The sequence below is a fragment of the Heloderma suspectum genome, chromosome 6, assembly GCF_057233095.1.
Source record: "Heloderma suspectum isolate Gila_16-S chromosome 6, 16-S_ref, whole genome shotgun sequence".
Taxonomy (NCBI): Eukaryota; Metazoa; Chordata; class Lepidosauria; order Squamata; family Helodermatidae; genus Heloderma; species Heloderma suspectum.
In genome coordinates this window covers 108,749,201-108,772,835 of record NC_139463.1, presented here as the reverse complement: position 1 = coordinate 108,772,835, position 23,635 = coordinate 108,749,201, and the positions used below count along the sequence as shown (strand labels likewise).

At 42.5% G+C, this 23,635-nt stretch overlaps 1 protein-coding gene across 1 annotated transcript; it reads left to right on the top strand.

Moving 5' to 3' along the window:
- Nucleotides 1-12,482: 12,482 nt before the first annotated feature.
- Nucleotides 12,483-23,273, top strand: LOC146342398 (vomeronasal type-2 receptor 26-like). Its single transcript, XM_084808527.1, has 5 exons — nucleotides 12,483-12,773; nucleotides 13,205-14,059; nucleotides 20,297-20,524; nucleotides 21,976-22,102; nucleotides 22,369-23,273. Exons 1-5 carry the CDS (start codon nucleotides 12,483-12,485, stop codon nucleotides 23,271-23,273), a joined length of 2,406 nt encoding a protein of 801 aa, XP_084664653.1.
- Nucleotides 23,274-23,635: the final 362 nt, after the last annotated feature.

Sequence of the window (23,635 nt, the reverse complement as noted above, 5' to 3'; positions counted from 1 at the left end):
ACCACTTGTGTGCTTGACCCTTGTAGAGGAAAACCACCGGAAGACTACTGTATATCAAGGAGATAGGGATGATGTGCCATAGTTGTTCCTTCTATTCCCGTGTCTCCTGGAAGACCTTAAAACTTAGGCCTCCTTAAGGCCTTTAGTGTGAAATTCAGTTTTCAGAGTTGGTTGCAGGTGGGGATGGCACATGGCCTTGAAATGCAGGAGGATGACATGAACGATGGTACAGCCTTGGAATGAGGGAGGGTACCATCTGGCTATTGTCCACTCGCTTCGCCTAATCTTTTGCATGGTACAGACATGACATACATCATTGGGTGGCTTAAGCACAACAGGTGTGATTAATTGAGGTGCTGTCCTAAGCAGCATGTAGCACTCAAGAGATTAAAGTATAAAAAAGCCCGCAGTTTTGCCCAAGATAAGCTTCGATGCAGACCTGACCGGGAAGGTGCTGCATGTCGGCTGTAGACTGGGGTCTCCTTGTTGTCGTTCCCTGGGGCTCCCAACAACTGATTGAGGACAGCTTGCTTGGTTTTGTATATTCTTCTTGATATCCTCTTGCCTGCTTTAAATAAAATCATTTGACTTCAACTCACTTGTGTGCTTATTGGTCCTGAATCCAAAAAGAACCCTTGCCTTTGGCAAGACAACCCTTGCCCTTCATGGCTTATTAAATCAAACAAGGAGGGGATGTCCAGCTGGGTCCAGGAGGTTGTAAATTCCTCCTTGAGAGAGGGAGTGGTGCCTGCCGCTTTAAAAGAGGCAGTAATCAGACCACTCCTGAAAAAGCCTAACCTGGACCCAGAAGATGTTAACAATTATGGGCCAGTGGCCAACATCCCCTTCCTGGGCAAGGTGCTTGAGCAGGTGGTTGCAGGACAGCTCCAAGCACTCTTGAATGAAACTGATTATCTAGATCCATTTCAATCGGGCTTCAGGCCTGGTTTTGGAATGGAAACTGCCTTGGTCACCCTGTGGGATGACCTCTGCCAGAAGAGGGACAGGAGGAGTGCGACCCTGTTGATTCTCCTGGACCTCTCAGCAGCTTTCGATACCATCAACCATGGTATCCTTCTGGATAGGATATCTGGGTGGGAGTTGGAGGCACTGCACTGCAGTGGTTCTGCTCCTGCTTGGATGGCCGATTCCAGAAGGTGGTGCTGGGGGATTATTACTCTGTGCCATGGCAATTTATGCCATGGGGTTCCACAGGGCTCTATTTTATCCTCCATGCTGTTTAACATCTACATGAAACTGCTGGGGGAGGTTATCCGGAGGTGTGGGCTGAGGTGCCATCAATATGAGGATGACACCCAGCTCTACCTGTCTTCCTCATCAAACCCAGGTGAGGCAGTGGCTGTTCTGAATCAGTGCCTGGGCATGGTAATGGACGGGATGAGGGCCAATAAACTGAAACTCAATCCAGACAAGACGGAGGTACTGTTAGTGGGTGGTTCGTCTGCCCAGTTAGGTGATATTCAAGCTGTTCTGGAGGGGGTTGTACTCCCCCTAAAGGATCAGGTTCGTAGTTTGGGGGTGCTCTTGGATCCAGAACTGTCACTTGAGGCTCAGGTGAACTCAGTGGCACGGAGCACTTTTTATCAGCTTAGGCTGGTATACCAACTTCACCCTTATCTGGACAGAGATAGCCTAGCTACAGTTATCCATGCTCTGATAACTTCTCATCTGGATTACTGCAATGCGTTATATGTGGGGCTACCTTTGAAAACAGTCTGGAAACTTCAGCTAGTCCAAAATAGGGCAGCAAGATTGTTAACAGGGACTGGCCAGTGAGCTCATATTACGCCAGTACTTTTCCAGCTGCACTGGCTGCCAGTCCATTTCCAGGCCTGATTCAAAGTGCTGGTATTAACATTCAAAGCCCTTAATGGCTTGCAGCCAGGTTATCTGAAGGATTGCCTCCTCCTGTATGTGCCTGCCCGGACCTTAAGATCATCGTCAGCAGCCCTTCTCCGTGAGCCCCTGCCAAAGGAAGTGAGGCAGATGGCTACTAGGAGGAGGGCTTTTTCTGCTGTGGCACCCCGGCTCTGGAATGAGCTCCCTAGTGAGGTTCGCCTGGCGCCTACACTGTATTCTTTCTGGCGCCTTTTTATTATCCCAGGCATTTTAGCTTTCAAGACTTTTAGCTTTGCTGTTTTAAATCTGTATTTTAAATCCCTGCATTGCTGCTAGGTTTTATTCTGGTTTTATTCTGGTTGTATTGTTATACTGTGGTTTTAATGTTTTATACATTTTATTTTATTTTATTGTGTGCTCTTTGGTTTAAATTTTTGTGAACCACCCAGAGAGCTTCAGCTATTGGGAAGTATAGAAATGAAATGAAATGAAATGAAATAAATTCTTGGACTTCAGTGCTAGGCCATGGGGTTGCACCCCTTTCCCAAATGCTACAATGTTATACTCAAAGATAATCGGAGACAGACATTAGCAAGAAATGCAGGTGTTTCTCCTGACTCTTGGAAAGTTTTCCCTCATGAGAATTTTCCCTCCCTCGTGGAATTGTAGTGAAAGAACTCTTTTCATTATTTTCCTATTTGACTTCTGATAGAATAGACTTATTAAAAATGTGTGGCATTCAGCTTCTACAATGTGGGCCACAGTGCAGGATATTAAGAAGAAATAAAGAGATCAGTCTAGGAAGCTGCCACACTACGTTACATATCTATGTTGCCCCCTTTTTCATTTCTCCGTGACCTTCCTTTTAATACTCCTCCATGTCCTCAAGGCTCATAGTCATGGTGGGATGAGGTGAAGGTCTCTGGCCAGCACGAAGAACATGTTTCACAGAACTGTCATCCATCCTGACCTGGGGCCGATCTACATTGCGCCCGCCATTGCAATGAATTCGGTGTCTCATCGAGTTAAATGCTCTCGCATTAAAACTAGGGATGTACGAATTCCTTACCTGGTTCCGGTCGGGGCATCCGCTGGGCGGGGGGGCGCTCCATCTCTCCCCCCGGAATCCTCGATGGGGGGGAGGTGATCTGGTCCTCCCCTCCGGAATCCTGCCCGGCCGGCTCTGCTCCTCAGCGGCTCCACAGAGCAGCCAGCTAGGGCCGTCTGCAGCCGGACTTCCAGCCGCGGACAGGATGCTGCGGACACAAATGGCGGACACAAAAAGCTTCACAACTTCAAAGCTTCGAAGATCATGCCTCAATTAGAAAAAAAAACTTCGGGGAGAAGCCCCGATTCTGCGAGGATAACGTCTTAATTTTTTTAAAAAAAACATCCAGAGTAGGGGATAGGAGGGGGTAAAACTTAATCTCATTTGAAGGGATAGAACAACCCCCTGCTCAGTGCAGGAAGCCTGATTCCCAGGCAGTCTCCCATCCAAGCACTAACCAGGACTGACCCTGCTTAGCTTCCAAGATCAGACAAGCGTGCACACATCCAGCCCTTTGCTTGTTGCTGAGGAAACGGGCACTGCTGAGGAAGCTATGCAATCAGTAGCTGGAAGAAGACATGGGACCATCGAGAGCTGTGATTGGACAGGAGGGAAATACAAACACTGCTGTATATGGACAGGCGGGGGAGGGGACTACGACTGGATATGGTAGCGAAGGTGGAAAATCAGAACACATTAAGGGGAAATAACAAGATATTGTTGTTGTTGTTGTTGTTGTTGTTGTTCAGTCGTTAAGTCGTGTCCAACTCTTCGTGACCCCATGGACCATAGCACGCCAGGCCTTCCTGTCCTCCGCTCTCTCCCGGAGTGTGCTCAGGTTCATATTCAACAGGATATTAGGATATTGAAAGCAGGAGCACGGAAGTGGGAAATTCCGGTTCCAATTGGAGGTGGGTACTGCGTAGTGTGAAAGGCGGGCAGTGAAACATCATTGGAAGCGAAAAAAGGCGGTAAGTGTAGATCCAGCCCTGGATTCTTTCCAAGGTATCAGCTTATATGTTCAAATGGATAAACTACACATGTTGCTCAATTCATCTCTTTCATTTGGATCTAGTTTGAAGGAGACAAGACTCACAGAGGCATGGCCATGTTGCTACCTCCTGGCTTAAAAAGAAGAGTTGTGAAGCATCTGGGTCTTTGGAAAATGACCACATACATTACAGTCAACAAAAATCAGTCAGCCATGTATATTTGCACTAGTGGAAGAAGTATTCAGGCTCACTACAGGCATGGGGAAATGTACTGGATGTTCTAGCCCTTCCATTCAGGCCATTACACTCTGTACCAGGGATAGGCAGCCTGGTTCCCTCCTGGTGTTTGGGGCTACGATTCCCATTAGCCCAAGCCAGCATGTCTTGGGGAAGGTGGAAGGGAAATCAAAGGTGCACAAGAACCAGAGTACAATTGGAAACAATACTTCAAGGAAAAAATAACAGAACTACCTAAGCCTGTCTATATGTACCTAGGCATGGGTCTTCAAGTAGGACAGGGCCCACCTACTCAAGGTGACACTTTTCTATGCCTTGGTGGCAGGGCCTCCAGTGGAGAAAGTCAATCAGATCTCAAGAAGGTAAGACCAATCTTCTACATGGCCATTACACCCTTTCTCAACCCATTGATCTACTGCCTGGGGAACTATCAGGTGAAAGAGGCACTGGGCAGGTTGCTGAGAAGGGTGGGACTGAGGAGGAGGAGGGCGGGGGACAGAGGAAAAAGTTGGAGTAGCTGGGAGGAAAGGATAAAGGAAGGACAAAACATCCAGCTGAAGATATAAGACTCGGGTGCTCACCATGTGGAAAAGAGGGCTGCCTCTCCCTCCGTAATTTCATCTATTGCCCATATAAGAGGCCCAAAGCCTAAGATGGGAAGTCACAGAGGAGTATAAAGGTTGCTTGTCAACACTTAGAACTGTGGCCAGAAATGGACTGGTAGCCAATAAAGGTGTTGTAACCATAGTCACATATTCCCTGTAAATGGCCCCAGTCTGTAGTCTGGCTGCAGCATTCTGGACGAGCTGAAATTTCTGAACACTGTTCAGGGTGCAGCCTTACTTGGAGGGCATCACACTAGCCAATGCAAGATATATCTATGGCACATGTCACCACAGAGAGAGCTGATATCTCCAGGAATGGGCGGAGTGGTGCTCTAGCTTCAGCTGTGCAAATGCATTCCTGACCAATGGCGAAACCTGGTCATCCTGATTTACGGCTGAATCCAGGAGTACATCCTAACTGTGAAGGGGGGGCGGAGACTTGTTATGGTGTTGCTGGACAACTTGTGCATCTTGGCTTTTAGTGCTAGGCTATGGGGTTGCCTTCCTTTCAAAATGTTACACTTATAGATAACATAAGAGATACACTTAAGAGATAAGTGGAGACAGTCATTAACAAGGAATTCAAAACTTTCTCCTGACTTCTGGAATGTTTGTGCCCTTGAAATGTTTCCCTCCCTAGTGTAATTGTAGTGAGGGAACTCCTTTCATTCTGTTCGCATTTGAGTTTTCATTATTAATTATTAAATCATTAAATCATTAATTGATTTTTGTTGTTGTTCAGTCGTTCAGTCGTCTCCGACTCTTCGTGACCCCATGGACCATAGCACGCCAGGCCTTCCTGTCCTGCACTCTCTCCCGGAGCGTGCTCAAGTTCATATTCATTGCATCCGTGATGCTATCTAGCCATCTCATCCTCTGCCGTCCCCTTCTCCTTTTGCCTTCAGTCTTTCCCAGCATCAGGGTCTTTTCCAGAGAGTTTTCTCTTCGCATTAGGTGGCCAAAATATTTGAGCTTCAGCTTCAGTATCTGTCCTTCCAATGAGCACTCAGGGTTGATTTCCTTTAGGATTGACTGATTTGACCTCCTTGCAGTCCAGGGGACTCGTAAGAGTCTTCTCCAGCACCACAGTTCGAGTGGCATCCATCTTCTGCAAGGTGGGGCATAGTATAACTGCAGGAGATTAAGAGCGGGGAAAGCCACCTGTTTGGGACGCTGCCACACTATCCACATTATATTTTTCACGGGGCACGATTCGGATGTCCAAATCTCACTTTGGATCTGGAGTTGGAAGTAGGTCGGATCAGTTCCAAAATGGGCTGAGGCAGCTCGGGGCCCATTCAGAAGTTCAGAATGGGCCCCCAAAGTGGGTTCTAGAGTCCGTACACAGCCCTAATTCTTACCATATTTTATGTTCACCTATTAAGTGTAGTCATAACTACACTTAACCAGACATGTGGACAACACTATAGGAAGCAGTTCTCTGTTTTCCCAACTTTCCTATTTGATGCACATTTTCCTGAATTGGGGGTGAAACCTAACTTTTCCTGACTTTAGCTGGGAAAATATTCTACCTAGCTTTTCTTATGTCAGCAAGTTTAGAGGTCAGTGAAAAGTCACAGCCTGTCAGTCTGAATGCTTCTTTGAGAATGCTTCATTAGAATCAAACTGATCCAGGGCATTTCTACATCAGCCTAAAATCCTGCATTTAAAATGAGGCTTTGTGCTTCCATTTTAAATGCAGGATCACAACTGACTCCCTCTACACGTGCTCCCTTTCCCCCCTCCCCTTTCCCCCTCCTTCTCCCCATAGCTGAGTCTTCCATTATCTTTCATGGATCTCACTCCTCTTCTTGCCGCTTTTCCTCTTTTCACGGAGGAAACTGAAATGGAACACCACAGGGTAATTTGATAGCTCATTATCTGCGATCTATTTAAAAATGGAACAAAGGGCATTTAGTGCAGGAGATGCCTTGGAGGGTCATGACATCATGTAAAGAGCCCGCAAACATCCGTGAAGGAGCAATCAATCGCAAGATAAAAGCTCCGTGTGATGAAGCCCCCAGTGGAGAAAGTCAATCGGATCTCAGTAAAGTAATATCAGTCTTCTACACAGCCATTACACCCTTTCTCAGTGCTTTGATCTAGTCTCATAGATCATAGATACTGCAGCCAAATTATATGCGAGACATCTGCTGAACGAACTGGAAGATTGGGTCACTATGAATAACATTCTTATAGAAGAACAAGCTGGGTTCCAAGCTGGTTACTCAACAATGGACCATTATTTTGTATTAGATCATTTGGTTAATAAGTATGTAACTCAAGAAAAGTTCAAACTGTATATGGCATTTGTTGCTTTTCAAGCAGCCTTTGACTCTATTAATAAGAACAAGTTATGAGCAATATTGGCAGAGTTAAACATGGATTGATGCCTCTTGATTTTACTACAATTGTTACATGAAAATCTGAACATTCAGGTGAGATTTTCCCCTGTTGGACATGTGCCAGACAACATCGCAGTATCTCGAGGTGTTAAACAGGGATGTGTTCTGGCTCCCCTTTTATTTAATTTTTTTGTAAATGATGTAGCTCTTGGCTTGAGTGGTGACTCTTTTTTCCAGTAAAAGTAGAAGAAAGGAAACTGTCCTTTCTACTCTATGCTGATGATTTGATCTTTATCTCGCGTATTCAGATTGGTCTGCATAGATTATTATCAGCAATGGCTGAATACTCCCCCCAAAATCTATTATCTATTCATTATGGGAAAACTAAAGTTATGGTCTTTGGACATAGATCCCCAATACATAATTGGAGCATAAATTCCCACCCTATTGAGCAAGTATCCTGTTAGCGTTATTTGGGTGTTCTTTTTTCATCCTCACGAGGCTGGGGCACCCATTTTAAGTCTCTGAAACTAAAGACAAACCAGCAATTAAATCGATTACTGAAGTTCTGGTGCACAAGGGTTATCAAATCTATCCAATTCTATCCAAGTTTAGAGGTCAGTGAAAAGTTCAGTGAAAAGTCTCCACCTGTTAGTCTGAATGCTGCTTTTAGAATGCCTCATTAGAATTAAACTGATTCAACCTTCATATGATAATACATTGTAATATCTCATTTGTTTCTCTATGCAAATTATGTGAGAGACATAGGCTTAAGAGATAAATATGTAAACGACCAATAATCTTCCCGTTGGATAATTATTTTCAAGGTAGACTATTTATGCAGGTTGGTGCCGGAGTCTTGCAATATGCAAAGGCTTCTGGGGCAAATATTTGCTACAGTTTGACTGGATAAAAGGCAGCTTCCAATACCCTTGACCAGCTTAGGGTTCTCAACTGGACATCTATCACCTTGCTTCTTCCCACTGATCCTATCCCAGTTCTTATCTATTCAGAAAGTTAGACCAACTCTCCAAGAGGCTGCTTCCGCCCAATCTAGTTCTCTTGGAAGTTGGACTGTTCCAAGATGGAGCAGGCCATGCCCTAGAGTGCGATCACTGAGACATTTTTTCTTTTCTCATTCTAAGAGGTGAGGTCTTCAGCAAAACAGATGAACTGCCCTGGAATTATTCAAATTACTATAATCAACAATGCTATGTTCAGAAGCCCCAGGGGGGATCACAGGACCTGTGCAAATCGCATACCAAAACTAGACATTTTAAGCTTTATAATCAACGTTGAGCCTATAAAAACTCCTGTGCAAACAACTTGCTCCACCCCAACCTGGGAGGTGATTCTGAGGCAGGCACAGCTCTGGCAATCCAGATTTTTCAGTATCGTCTGCCAGGATTGACACCATTGCTGGTGGCCAGTGGCCAGTGGTGATCATGAAAGAGTCTGTTTGGGGCTTGACCCCAGATTTGTCAGCATTCCATCTGATTTTGCTTCTGCTATTGCAGCATTATGCTTCCAGCAAGAGTTTAATCTCCTCCGCTTGGGAGAGAACAGTTCAAAATCATTCATATAGTCCTTCTGATGATATTATCATTGCTGAATTTGGATCCATTAGACTTTCCACATTCACTACTCCAGAGTTTATGGAACACCCACATTCCTCTTCAAAACGTGTTATGTAAGTAGCTCTTTCTTTTTTAAAGATCTGTCCTATGGCCAATCTTCATTCTTGTCTTGACAAAATAAATTACTTTTTTAAAGCACCAGCATGTCTCTTTTTTTATACTTCCCAAAACCTTGGTGGTGTACATCCAGAAACAATTCCTACTACTCCAGATAGTAGAAAAATGGCCATCAGCATGGCAAGATTAGGCCTGGTTTTCTTATACGAAAGTTGTTTTCAGAGTTGGCTTGGGGAACATGCAGGATATTAATCCTTGTCAGATGAATATGTAAGTCCACATCCATAGTACTCCAAGTGCAATTTGAACTTTTAAAAAATGCTACCTCAAAACCTTACAAGTGCAGTGTTGTGTTTCTGTAGATCTACATACAGAAAGCAGGCAAGCAAGCAAGGAGGGAAGGAAGAGTAATTAATAATATTTCTGTTTTAGGCAGTCCTGATCAACCCTGACCTTCATAAATGGCTATGAATATCCCAGATATTGGAGTGGGTACACAAAGAAAAATCAAAACCCAAAACATTTCCCCTCCCCCGCAAACCAGACATAGAAACATAATCGCAACTTTTTCTTCTTCTTCTTTTAAAACACTTTTTATTTTATTTTTGTCTTTATAAATGAAATAAACAGTACCAACAACCTCATCGGTAACTACAGTTTCCCAGCAAAGCAATATTCTTAGGAGGACACAGCAATAACGAAAAGGAGAAGAAAAGAAAAGAAAAAAATATTATTATTACTATTATTAAAGGTTAAATTTAAACTCAAATACACACGGGCTTCAGATCCTATTCTACTTAAAAATTATACCTATAACATTGGCAATATTACAATTCAATACAGCAGAAATAATCAACCTTACATTTCAATATCATATCATCAGTCTTATAACAAGGAAGCAGGCCTACAAGTCATTTCCAGTATCCATATATTGCCCTTAAGTCAGAATATAATAGTAAAGCTTAACAATTTAACCAGCCAAAAATCTTACTAACCAGTCTTATAGTAGTAGTAATAATAATGATGATGATGATGATGATGGAGATTACAAAGGATAAATAATAATAATAATAACAAATCACTAATAAATTTTATAATGTTATATAATAATAAAGCTTAGAAGCAACCTTACAACCATCAGTAATATATTTTATACTAGATATGTAAATGAGTGTGCACATTTCTACACACCCTCAAACAATATATTTAAGTACAGTATATCATATCCATTTTAAAGAGAAAGGATTTAAAGAAAAAGAAAAAAGAGAAAAATGAAAGCAAATGGATATATATATAAGCAATTATCTCTGGCCTAGCCTGAATCATACAGACTAAACATAGCCAGTTAAGAAAACATGTTTGTAGATTCCAGTTCATAGGGGTGGAACAGAAATCTTATGCATTTTTGCATTTAGCCACGCCTACGCCATTTCATGATTTAGGAACTTCTTCAACTGATCTTCAGAAACAATGAAAAATGTAGCAGGATAAGTGATACTGTAAGTTCATTTGTTTTGCCAGATTTTTCGCCTTGATGAACTGCCTTCTTTATTTACTTCTTTGATGTAATCCAGAAATAACATAACTTTATCTTGTTTCCAAAAAAGATTTCCGCCCCCTCTTGCCAAAGGCAGGATATAATTTTTTTGTGGAGATTCTTGCAAATTCGGCTATAATCAATATAACCAGTCCCTTTGGTATTTGGCACATGGAATGCCTGCTCGATATCAAGTAAATAATCAGATGGCACAGGGAGTATCTCATGCAAAAGCTTATCTACAAAAGTAGACAAATTTACATCACTAGGCAAATCTTTAAAACCAATAATATGTACATTTGCTCTGTGTGTAAAAGCCTCCAGTTGGGAAATTTTGACAGATAAATTTTTGAAAAAAACTTGTGACGCAGTTTCGTTCACTGCCACCCTATCTTGCAGCTCGTTAACCTTCGTCTCCATTTTTTGCCAAGAAATGTTAATTGAATCCACAGCCCCTTGCAGGGCAGTGATGGAATTTGGAATTGTATCCAACCTCTTAGCCTGCTCAGCAAATTGCAAAGACAAAGTTTTTAGCAGAGTAAGTAACTCCCCTGTAACTTCAGTTCTCAGAGCCTTTGTTAAAGGAGGTATGGGGGGGGAGATCCAGTTCCTTTTTTTCTCCTTGCTGTAGCCATGTTTCTCCTCAAACAGTTCTTGCAGGTCCTTATATATCCTCAAATATTGTTAATATTTCTTAAGCCATCCCTATGATGTTGTTGGTATTTTTTAATCCATATATTACAATGGAGCATGTCAGTCCTGATTTCTCCTAATTAGATAGGAATTTCAAAACAACTTCTTGCAGTAATTAAACTCTGGGAGGCTAGTCTCAAAATCCAGCCTCCCTGCTGCTTCACCGAGAGGACTTTTCTTCCAAGACTTCATCCAGATGCTGCCTTGACTCCCCTTTTAACTCCAGGGGAGGGATGAAAAGGTTTTTCAACCTTTTAAAAAGCTGTTTGAGATAGCGTCCCGCAGAGACTCCATGGAATGCTGCCAGGGTGACATTGGCTCCTACTGGAAGTGCAACTTCAAGTGGAATTTCTGGACATCATTTTGTGTTGTGTGACCTGCCTATAAACAGTGCATGCATCAAAGTGGAGAAGAAGAGGGAGAGATGGGCAGGAAGGTGGTGAGAGAGAGAGACAGACAGAGACAGAGACAGGGGGCTCCTTCTCATGGAGCTTTTATCCTGCGATAGAGATTGCTCCTTCACGGACATTCATGGGCTGTTTACATGGCGCTGTGACCCTCCTGCACTAAATGCCCTTTGTTCCATTTTAAAATGATTGCAGATAATGAGCTATCAAATTACCCCATTGTGTTCCACTTCCATTTCCTCCGTGAAAAGAGTAAAAGCGGCAAGAAGAGGAGCAAGATCACTGAAAAATAATGGAAGACTCAGATACGGGGAGAAGGAGGGGGAAGGGAGTTGGGGGAAAGGAAGCATGTGAAAAAGGGAGTCGTTATGATCCTGCATTTAAAATGGAAGCAGAAACCCCTGTTTTAAATGCAGAATTTTAGGCTGGTGTAGAAATGCCCAGAGACAGAGACAGAGAGAGAGAGGTGGCTGTGTCAAAGAGAGAGAGGAGAGGAGATGATGTGCCCAAGAGAAAGACTGGAGAGATGATCTGGTGGGAAAAACGGGTTCTCTCATGGTTTGAGGGGAGCAGGAACACCTGCATTGAAATGTGCCTACCACCAATGGTTCTGTGCCTGCAATCATTTCTTTGTCCCCTGTGCTTGCAGCGCAGAGCTCAGAGGAACATCGTATCTTCACAATAACCAAGTAAAGTGGGCTAGGAAAAGAGATAGTGCTGTACAGAAGATATGCATAACACCCTGTTCATGCATACACAGAAGTAAGTCCCATATTATGTTTAAAAGGGTTTACACCAAGAAGGGATTTCACTTGGGGGTTTCTACACCCTGATTCAACACTATGCCAAACGCACAGCACTGGATCTCTCTCACTGTGCTGGTCACATACAGCTACTCGTGTTACCTTAGGAGACAATCCTCATAGCATTAGGATATTCAAGACATTTCAACAGTACATGTGGCAACCTCCAGTATATTTAGATGGTCAAATCACAATGCAAACTGTATTGTGGTTGGATCTTTGATGTCATGATTTAAGATAATAAGACAATCTCATTGCAGCATGATACCTAAAAACTACCAGCATGTTCTTGCCTTTGTCTTTGCCATTTATGAGATCAACAAGGATGCTAAATTGTTACCCAACACCACGCTGGGATCCAAGATTTATGAGAATGCTTTTAATTCAATGCGAACTTCTTGGAATATACTGGATCTTCTCTTTCTAGGACAAGGGGATCCTCCCAATTACAGCTGTGTCAAGAGAGAAAAATTAATGGCTGTGATTGGTGGTCTCACCTCCCAGAACTCCGTCCAGATGGCCAAAGTCCTTAATACATACAAGATACCACAGGTATGTGTTTGGAATTATGCAGAGGCCTCCCAAATGAGAGTGCTTGCATCTACTTGTCTCTGTCATCAAAATTGCTACAGGAAAAGTCTCTCCTCAGTCCTCTGAACTCAATTGGCTGCATTGCCATTTCAGTATCTATGGTGATTCCTAGAAACAAGGGCCCACAACACTTCGAGTGCAATCCTATATATGTCTCATGAAACGAAGTCCAATTGAGGTCAATGGCACTTACTCTCATGTAGGTTTCTATAGGATTGCACCTTAAGAATCCAAGCTGTGAACTATGTATGGCAGAAATGTAAACCTTGAGAAAGCCAGTTTCTTCTACATCCTGCTTGGTATGGTACTAAAACTTGAGTGTAGAGTCAGTTTATGTTTTAGAAGGAAGGCATAGTTTTCTTAGATAAAAATTGCCATACCTTTCCCATTAGCTCAGCTATGGCTCCCTTGATCCAGTGCTGAGGGACAAAACCCAGTTCTCTTCTTTCTACCGGATGGTCCCAAATGAAGATCCTCAGTATATTGGGATTGTTCAGCTACTGAAGCATTTTGGATGGAACTGGATTGGCCTTGTGGTTTCAGATGATGACAGTGGAGAAACCTTTCTTCGAACCCTGAGACCAAGGCTTTTGCAGAGTCATGTTTGCATTGCTTGGATGCAGGTGATCCCCAGGGTGACACCATTTTTACCAGATGAAGTAATCCAAGAAAAATTGAGACCAATTCAGTTGACTTTCTTATTGAGTGAAATCAACGTGATTCTTGTCTATGGAGACAGACAGTCACTGGAGGGTTTACAAATGATTCTGAATACCTATGAATATATTTATATGTACCCTTTTGAGAGGGTGTGGATCACCACAGCTGAATGGGATTACACTGCTGTATTGAGTAGCACCGAATTCACCACAAAATCCTTCAATGGCACCTTGTCACTCTCTCTCCATACAAATGTGGTACCAGGATTTCGGGACTTTCTTGAAAGCATAAATCCATTTCTGTTAAAGATTGATTTAATGCAGCCATTCTGGGCATCAGCATTTCAGTGTTCAATCCCACAATATAACCCTTATTCATCAAGCTGGGAAAACTGTACTGGGGAGGAGAAGCTAGGGAGCCTTTCTGGACCTATCTTTGAAATGGGAATGTCTGGACACAGCTACAACATCTACAATGCAGTCTATGCTGCGGCACATGCTCTCCATGCCATGTATTTAGAGAGGGCCAAAGAGAAATCAAGAGGAGATGGGGACAGATGGAACCTCTGGAACATTCAGCCACAGCAGGTATTTGCAGCTACAGCTAAATCATAGAACATCCTAAGATGACATGGAAGCATTATGAATGTAAAATAGAAGAACACCGACATCATAAATAAATATAACACACAGGGCAGAAAAGCCTGTTTGGAGATGCAACTTCCAAACATTCCTGAAAAAAAAGACCTCACCCTCTTCCTGACAAGAGGAGACTTTGGTGGGCATGTCATGTGCACATTTCACTCACCCCCTTTTAAAGCCATCTAAGCTAGGGAATATCACAACTGAATTATGCCTCCTATGAAATAGGAAATTCGTTCACCCATCCAAATGTCCTGCCAAATCATTTATTGGGTGAGTCTACATTCTATTATTATGACAGGGAGAGACCTCTACCTCCACCTCTTGCCATGCATAATTTGGTAAACCTCCATCATGAAACCCCCCATTTTTCTCAGACTAAAAGCCACAGCCACTTTATTCTTTCCCAATAGGTGAGGTTTTACACTTTTCTGGGGCATCTCTACACCAGCCTAAAATCCTGCATTTAAAACGGGGCTTTCTGCTTCCATTTTAAATGCAGGATCACGACTGACTCCCTTTACACATGCTTCCTCCCCCCTTCCTGCTCCTTCACCCTGTATCTGAGTCTTCCATTATCTTTCATTGATCTCACTCCTCTTCTTGCTACTTTAAGTCTTTTCATGGAGGAAACTGAAGCGGAACACAACAGGGTAATTTGATAGCTCATTCTCTGCGATCTATTTAAAAATGGAACAAAGGGCATTTAGTGCTGGCAACACCTTGAATGATCATGGTGTTATGTAAATAGCCCACAAACTTCTGTGAAGGACCAATCTCACTCGCAGGATAAAAGCTCCATGTGAAGGAGCCCCTGATTTTTTTTGTTGCACTTATTTGAGATACCCAGTTAAACATGAATTATTCCAAGAAGAATGATGGAGACCAGCTCTGCTGTGATATCACTGAAACAAGAAATATCCTGGAATTTTAATTGAAACAGTGACAGGACAGGACAGGGAGCTGGATTTGATCTGGGCAGACCATATACAAGTTACATACAACTTGTAACACACATGTCACAAATACTGAAAAACATATAAACTTCATGCTCAGCTCAAGTGGTTCTGAACAACTAACAGTTACCATGCATTGTAAGTCTTCCCAATTTCCCTGTCTTTCACAATCTATATATAACAATCCTGTGTCAACATCAAAAATCTGAATGAACAATGGAAAAGTTCTGCAGCTGTTAATCTTAAATTAAATGTGTGTTTTTCATAAAAGAACGAAATGGCCTCCAAAGTTGTTCCAATTTTTATTTTTGTTGGCTGCCTTCACGGAGGTGAACCAATTCTGTTAATTCAACCAGTGAGACAATGCACCACATCTTATTCATCTATTCCTGCTGCCCAGGCAAAGCGACTCACCATATCTATAAATATGTGTTATTGCTGAATAATTACGATATACAGGGTTCTAAGCAGGAATGGAATAGGAAATTGGATTGTCCCATTTTGCCTAATCAATGGATCACCACTTTGGCATCTATACCTATTTCATCTATGGATCTTAGGTTGCATCTTATTCAGCAAAAGCTTTTCTTTTCTGTCTATTGGACACCACAATGTCTCTTTAATAAGATATTGTCTAATTTGGCTAACTGCTGGCACTGCACACAAATAATGCTTCTTTTAAACATCTGTTTTGGCAAGGTCCAGTAGTTGCTTCTTTTTGAGAAAAGGTTATTATAGGGATAGATTTGAACTGGAACAATCTTTAATCATGAAGAACGTGTTCTTTTAAACTATCCACCTGCTTCTTGGAAAGTAATGAATGGACAGCATCCATGGATTTTCCATGCTCTTTTGACAGCATAAAGACTGATATTACAACATTGGAAGGATAAAAGTTCACCTACTATAATGCAATGGATTGAGGACCATACAATGCTTTCAACATTTGAACAGGTGGCATTTACATACCACCTTCAAATGGATACTTATTTTATTCTCTGGTCCACTTTTTTTAAGCTTATGTATAATTACTAGAAAGTTGTATTTTCCTATATATGTATTTCATATGTACTCATAGATATGGATATCTACAAATCAATTTATGTATATTTTTTCTTTTTCTTTTTTTTCTCTTCTTTCTATATATGGTTGAAATTTCATAATAAAATTTAATTTAAACATTAAAATAAAAAAATCAATTTCTTTCAAGACGGAGTGCTGCCTAATCTCCTTTTAACAACTATGGCTAATTTTGCAGCTGTTAAAAGCTCTCCTACCAATTCCACATGCTCATTTTTTAAAAAAAACACCATTAAGATACCCAAACAAGATGTACATAGGGTTAATACAAATGTCATGGTATTGCCTTGTTGTGGCGAAGGGGCTTGCGTAACTCAGTGAAGCCATAAGCTATGCTGTGCAGAGCCACCCAAGATGGACAGGTCATGCCAGAGAGTTCTGACAAAATGTGGTCCACTGGAGAAGGAAATGGCAACCCCCTCCAGCATTCTTGCCAAGAAAACCCCATGGAACGTATCACAAGGCTAAAAGATATGATGCCGGAAGATGAGCCCCTCAGGTTGGAAGGTGTCCAATATACTACTGGGGAAGAGCAGAGGGTATTTCCAAGTAGCGCCAGAAAGAGTGAAGCGGCTGGGCCAAAGCCGAAAGGACACTCAGCTGTGGATGTGTCTGGTGGTGAAAAGAAAATCCGATGCTGTAAAGAACAATATTGTTTAGGAACCTGGAATGTAAGAGCAATGAATCAAGGTAAGCTGGAGGTGGTCAAACATGAGATGGCAAGACTGAACATCGACATCTTGGGAATCAGCGAACCAAAATGGACAGGCATGGGCAAATTTAATTCAGGTGACCATCATATCTACTACTGTGGGCAAGAATCCCTGAGAAGAAATGGAGTAGCACTCATAGTCAACAAAAGGGTGGGAAAAGCAGTACTGGGGTACAATCTTAAAAACGATAGAATGATCTCAGTACGAATCCAAGGCAAACCATTCAACATCACAGTAATTCAAGTCTATGCCCCAACCACTGAGGCCGAAGAAGCTGAGGTTGATCGGTTCTATGAAGACCTACAACACCTTCTAGAACTAACACCAAAAAAAGATGTCGTCCTCATCATAGGGGATTGGAATGCTAAAGTAGGAAGTCAAGAAATCACCGGATAACAGGCAGGCATGGCCTTGGTGTACAAAATGAAGCAGGACAAAAGCTAATAGAGTTTTGCCAAGAGAACATGCTGATCATAGCAAACACTCTTTTCCAACAGCACAAGAGACAACTCTACACATGGACATGACCAGATGGTCAATATCAAAATCAGATTGATTATGTCCTTTGCAGCCAAAGATGGAGAAGCTCTATACAGTCAGTCAAAACAAGACCTGGAGCTGCCTGTGGCTCAGATCAGCTCCGTGTTGCAAAATTTCAGCTTAAATTGAAGAACGTAGGGAAAACCACTAAACCATTCAGGTATGACCTCAATCATATCCCTTATGAATATACAGTGGAGGTGAGGAATAGATTTCAGGGATTAGACCTGATAGACAGAGTGCCTGAGGAACTATGGATGGAGGTCCGTAACATTGTTCAGGAGGCAGCAACTCAATCCATCCCAAAGAAAAAGAAATGCAAGAAAGCCAAGTGGCTGTCTGATGAGGCTTTACAAGTAGCTGAGGAAAGAAGGTAAGTGAAAAGCAAGGGAGAAAGGGGAAGATATATCCAACTGGATGCAGAGTTCCAGAGAATAGCAAGGAGAGACATCGAGGAAAACAACAGAATGGGAAAGACTAGAGATCTCTTCAAGAAAATTGGAGATCTCAAGGGAACGTTTTGTGCAAAGACGGGCATGATAAAGGACCAAGACGGCAGGGACCTAACAGAAGCAGATGAGATTAAGAAGAGGTGGAAAGAATACACAGAAGAACTATACAGGAAAGATCCAAATGTCCCTGATAGCAATCATAGTGCGGTCACTGAACTTGAGCCGGACATCCTAGAGAGTGAAGTCAAGTGGGCCTTAGGAAGCTTTAGTAACAACAAAGCTAGCGGAGATGACAGTATTCCAGCTGAGCTATTTAAAATCCTAAAAGATGATGCTGTTAAAGTGCTGCATTCAATATGCCAACAAATTTGGAACACTCAACAATGGCCGCAAGACTGGAAAAGGTCAGTTTACATCCCAATTCCAAAGAAGGACAATGCCAAAGAGTGTTCAAACTACCGCACAATTGCGCTCATTTCACATACCAGCAAGGTGATGCTCCAAATCCTACAAGCCAGGCTTGAGCAGTATGTGAACCGAGAACTACCGGAAGTACAAGCTGGGTTTCGAAGAGGCAGAGGAACTAGAGATCAAATTGCCAAGATTCACTGGATCATGGAGAAAGCACGAGAATTCCAGAAAAACGTCTATTTCTGCTTCATTGACTACGCTAAAGCCTTTGATTGTGTGGATCACAACAAACTGTGCCAAATTCTTAAAGTGATGGGAGTACCAGACCACCTTACCTGTCTCCTGAGAAACCTGTATGAGGGTCAAGAAGCAACAGTAAGAACCAGACATGGAACAACCAATTGGTTCAAAATTGGGAAAGGAGTATGACAGGGCTGCATATTGTCACCCTGCTTATTTAACTTATATGCAGAGTACATCATGAGAAACGCCGGGTTGGATGAATCACAGGTCGGAATTAAGATTGTCGGGAGAATTATCAACAACCTCCGATATGCAGACGATACCACCCTAATGGCAGAAAGCGAAGAGGATCTAAAGAGCATCTTGTTGAGGGTGAAAGAGGAGAGTGCAAAAGCTGGTTTGAAACTCAACATTAAAAAAACGAAGATCATGGCATCTGGCCCCATCACTTCTTGGCATATAGAAGGGGAAGAAATGGAAGCAGTGACAGATTTTATTTTCTTGGGCTCCAAGATCACTGCAGACGGTGACTGTAGCCATGAAATTAAAAGACGCTTGCTCCTTGGGAAGAAAGCTATGGCAAACCTAGACAGCATAGTCAGAAGCAGAGACATCACCTTGCCGACAAAGGTCCATCTAATCAAAGATATGGTCTTCCCAGTAGTAACGTATGGCTGTGAGAGCTGGACTCTAAGGAAGGCTGAGCACCGAAGAATTGATGCTTTCGAACTGTGGTGCTGGAGAAGACTCTTACAAGTCCCCTGCACTGCAAGGAGGTCCAATCAGTCCATCCTCAAGGAAATCAACCCTGAGTGCTCATTAGAAGGACAGATACTGAAGCTCCAATATTTTGGCCACCTAATGCGAAGAGAAAACTCTCTGGAAAAGACCCTGATGCTGGGAAAGACTGAAGGCAAAAGGAGAAGGGGGTGGCAGAGGATGAGATGGCTAGATAGCATCACCGATGCAATGAATATGGACTTGAGCACACTCTGGTAGAGAGCGCAGGACAGGAAGGCCTGGCGTTCTATGGTCCATGGGGTCACGAAGAGTCGGACATGACTGAACGACTGAACAACAACAACATGGTTTTTGGATGATATCATATACCAACATTAGTTAAAAGAGTAAAATAATTGCCTTTGTCATCAACTGCTGAAATTAATATGTGGTAAATAAGAGCTGTTTATTTAATTTCTTCATCATTGCTTCATATGTTTCAAGGCTGAACCTTAGATGGAATGGAGGTATTGGGGCTTTTCTCCGGGGAGCCAGCCCCTGCCACTAGGAGGAGCTATAGTTCAGTAATAGATCATGTGTGTTGCATGATGAAGATCCCAGGCCCAACTTCTGGATTCTCCAAGTAAAAGAGGGATCTCTGGTTGCAGGGCAGGGTAAAAGCCTCTGCCAAACCCTCTGTAAAGCTGGTGCCAGCCCCAGCAGAAATACTGAGAATAGCCACACCAATAATCTAACTCAGTACATGGAAGATCATGGGTTCACAGTGAAGTATTGGAAACACTTCAGCATTGGAATGTTTATTTCATTTGTCATCTTCCATCTCAGCTTGGATGGAACCTTTCTAAACATTTGGCAATCAGAGCAGAGGTATTCTTTAATCCTTCATCTGGAAGCATCCTAACTGTCACAACTTGGCAAATTCCAAGAAATATGACCCATCTCCAACTGTTGGACCACCCTGGTGCCTGTAAGGATGATGAGTGGTTTATGCATACTTTTTATGAATCAATACTTAAATGTTATCTTTTGTTCCTTCCTCCCATCCAGCTTCACTCTTTTCTGAGAAGAATCCACTTTAATAACAGTGCTGGGGAAGAAATATTTTTTGATGACAATGGGGACCTGGCTGGGGGATACGATCTCATCAACTTGGTCACCTTCCCCAATGAATCATTCCAGAGAGTCCAAGTTGGAAGGGTGGAGCCTGAGGCTACTCTAGAGATTGGGTTCACCATTAATGGAAGTGCCATTGTGTGGAATCATGAGTTTAATCAAGTGAGAATTATTATTTTTATTTTCATCTTCATGTGTATCACTGGCATTGTATTTGAAATTCATACCACATACTGATGACCAGGAAGGTTGTTGCTTGATCAGAATATGCTGGACATGCCTGACATTTATTTATTTATTTATTTATTTATTATTTGTTTTATTAATAACCTCATGAATAAATTTCTCTAGGCCTTCTACTAAAAACAAACGCAAATAAAATCCGCATAAAAATAATCAACAATTTAAAAATAATAAACATACTAACACAAAATAAAAAGTAATTTCAATACAAAAAGAGAATGACTTTCAGTTATAAAAGTTAAAACTATGTCACAGTGTTTAAAAGCCTAGCAGGAAAAAAAAGTCTCGAATGGAAAATTTAGCACGGAGGAGCCTGGGTGAGTTTCCCTTGGGAGAATATTCCAGAGCTGCAGGGCCACCACCAAAAAAGCCCTCTCTCTTGCTGCCAATCCCAAAACCTCAGAATACAGCAGCACTTGGAGATGGGCTTCCATATATGACCTTAAAATTTGAGGAGCTCCACGAGGGAAGATGCTCCATCAAGCAAAGCGTTTCAAAACCACGTAGAGATTTCAATTCCACAATCATCACTTGGAATTGGGCCTGGAAATGAATTCGTATCCTGTACAGGTCAACGAGGACCAGCCTAATGGGATCATAATGCCTGGCCCTGGTGAGAATGCTCATGGCCATATTTTGCACTAGCTGAAGTTTCCAGACCAATTTCCAAGGCAGCACCACATTGAACACATTACAGTGACACATATAAGAGGTTACCATAGCATGGATCGTTACAGCAAGGCTATCCAGATATGAAGGGGATAAATTCACTGCAGCTAGGCTTGATAAGAGTTGTAGGCCAAACCATCTGGAGGGCCACATATTGCCCACTCCTTGTATCGGAGAAACGATTTTTGCATTGGGGAAAAAGACAGGAATATTTACTACTCCACTTTTTCTTTTTGGTTTTTTTACCAGTTTGGGACTCAGTCTCTTAATTTCACAGATTTGTAAACATCATGCTCAGTGCCTGACCTTGTTTATCCACTCTCTAGGTGTAATTATTTCTGCATTTCTATACTTCTTAGCAATTATCAATTTAGCTACTGTTAATAAATTAGGAAAAATTGGTTCATGTATTTTGATACTCATGGATAAAAAGCTCCAACAACACTGTTTTCAAGGTAATGTCACATTCAGTTATTCTGTTTGTGTCTCTTTGAACATATGTTTAGTTAGGGCTCAGGTACTAAGGCCTTGGTGAGTGTAGGTAGAGGTTCTGGGTCCTCACTGTTTGTAACAAAGCTAAATCATTATTACAATCTGGTTTCCTTCTTGAGAAGTAGTATCTGCACTTAGCTGAAAGCCAGAGAACACCCCTTTATTCCATTCTTTCCATCCCCAGTGGCTTTACTTGTGGTTTCCATTAGACGCTGCCCAGTTCCACCTGTGCTGAGAGCTGCCACCCAGGACAGAGCAGGTTCGTCCAGCAGGGGAAGCAAGTGTGTTGCTATGATTGCGTTGAGTGCCCCCAAGGGAGGATTTCAATCCAGATGGGTAAGTGAAGGGATCCAGAGTTACTTGGAAACTAACATAGAACATTTAAATTCAGGTTATATTTGATTCCTGTCAGTTTTGTCTACACCCAACTCTATGAATGAAGACATTCCCTTACACAGAGGAAAACCGGAGACAGCAACGGTCATGGATGTTGCAAAAAAAAAAAAAGAGGAAATGCATAATATGTTGGGTTTACTGCATGATTAGACAGCTAAAGCATTTGTGTATTCTGGAAATACTGAGACTTTGCTTCTTACTTTCAGATGCAGACCAATGTGAGAAATGCCCAGAAGATCAGTATCCAAACAAGAACCAGGACCAATGTATACCGAAAGAAATAATCTACCTATCTTATGAGGAGCCCTTGGGAGTAGCTCTGGCTTCCTTAGCTATATGCCTTTCTGTGACCACAGTTTTTGTGATTGGGAGCTTCAGTCTGCACTGGAACACTCCCATCGTCAAAGCCAACAACTGGAGTATCACGTGTACCCTGCTGTCCTCTCTGCTGCTCTGCTTTCTCTGCTCCTTCCTATTTATTGGGTGGCCTGGGAAGGTGACTTGCCTTCTGAGGCAAACAGTGTTTGGCATCATCTTCTCCCTCGCTGTTGCTTGTATGTTAGCAAAAACCATCACTGTGGTTTTGGCCTTCATGGCCACAAAGCCTAGTAACAAGATGAGAAAATGGGTAGGGAAGAGACTTGCAGTATCAGTTATCATTCTCTCTTCTCTTATACAAATTGGCATCTGTGCTGTATGGCTGGCAACTTCTCCCCCCTTCCCAGAGTTTGATATGCACTCTCAGGTCGATACGATCATAGTTCAATGTAATGAAGGCTCAACCCTCGTGTTCTACATTGTCCTGGGCTACATGGGGTTTTTGGCCCTCATCAGCTTCACTGTGGCTTTCTTTGCCAGGAAGTTGCCTGATACTTTCAATGAAGCCAAGCTGATCACTTTCAGCATGTTGGTCTTCTGCAGTGTTTGGGTGTCTTTTGTGCCAACCTACCTGAGCACCAAGGGGAAATACATGGTGGCTGTGGAGGTCTTCTCCATCTTGGCCTCTGGTGCTGGCTTATTGGGTTGCATTTTCCTCTCCAAATGCTACATTATTATACTGAGGCCTGAGCTGAACACCAGAGAGCAGCTAACAAGGAAAAAGAATGGTTAGAACTGAGAGGCGAAGTGATGTCATTTTTAGGAACAACAAACCATTAAAACCTGGCCATTCTCATGTGGAAGAATGCCGTCTTTGAAATACTCTGGTCCCAAATCATGTAGTGTTTTATAGGTCATGAACAGCAGTTTGAATTGTTGCCAGAAACAGACCGGTAGCCAGTGAAGCTGTTGTAACAAGGCTCATATGCTCCCAATATGTGGTCCCAGCCAATAGTGTGGCTGCAGTGTTCTGGTCCAGCTGAAGTTTCTGAACACTTTTCAAAAGGCAGCCTATTAGTACAGATTTTTCAAGAACAAAGTTTATACCAACCAAAAGGTAGCCACTGCAGGACATGCCCACATACTATGCCTCGA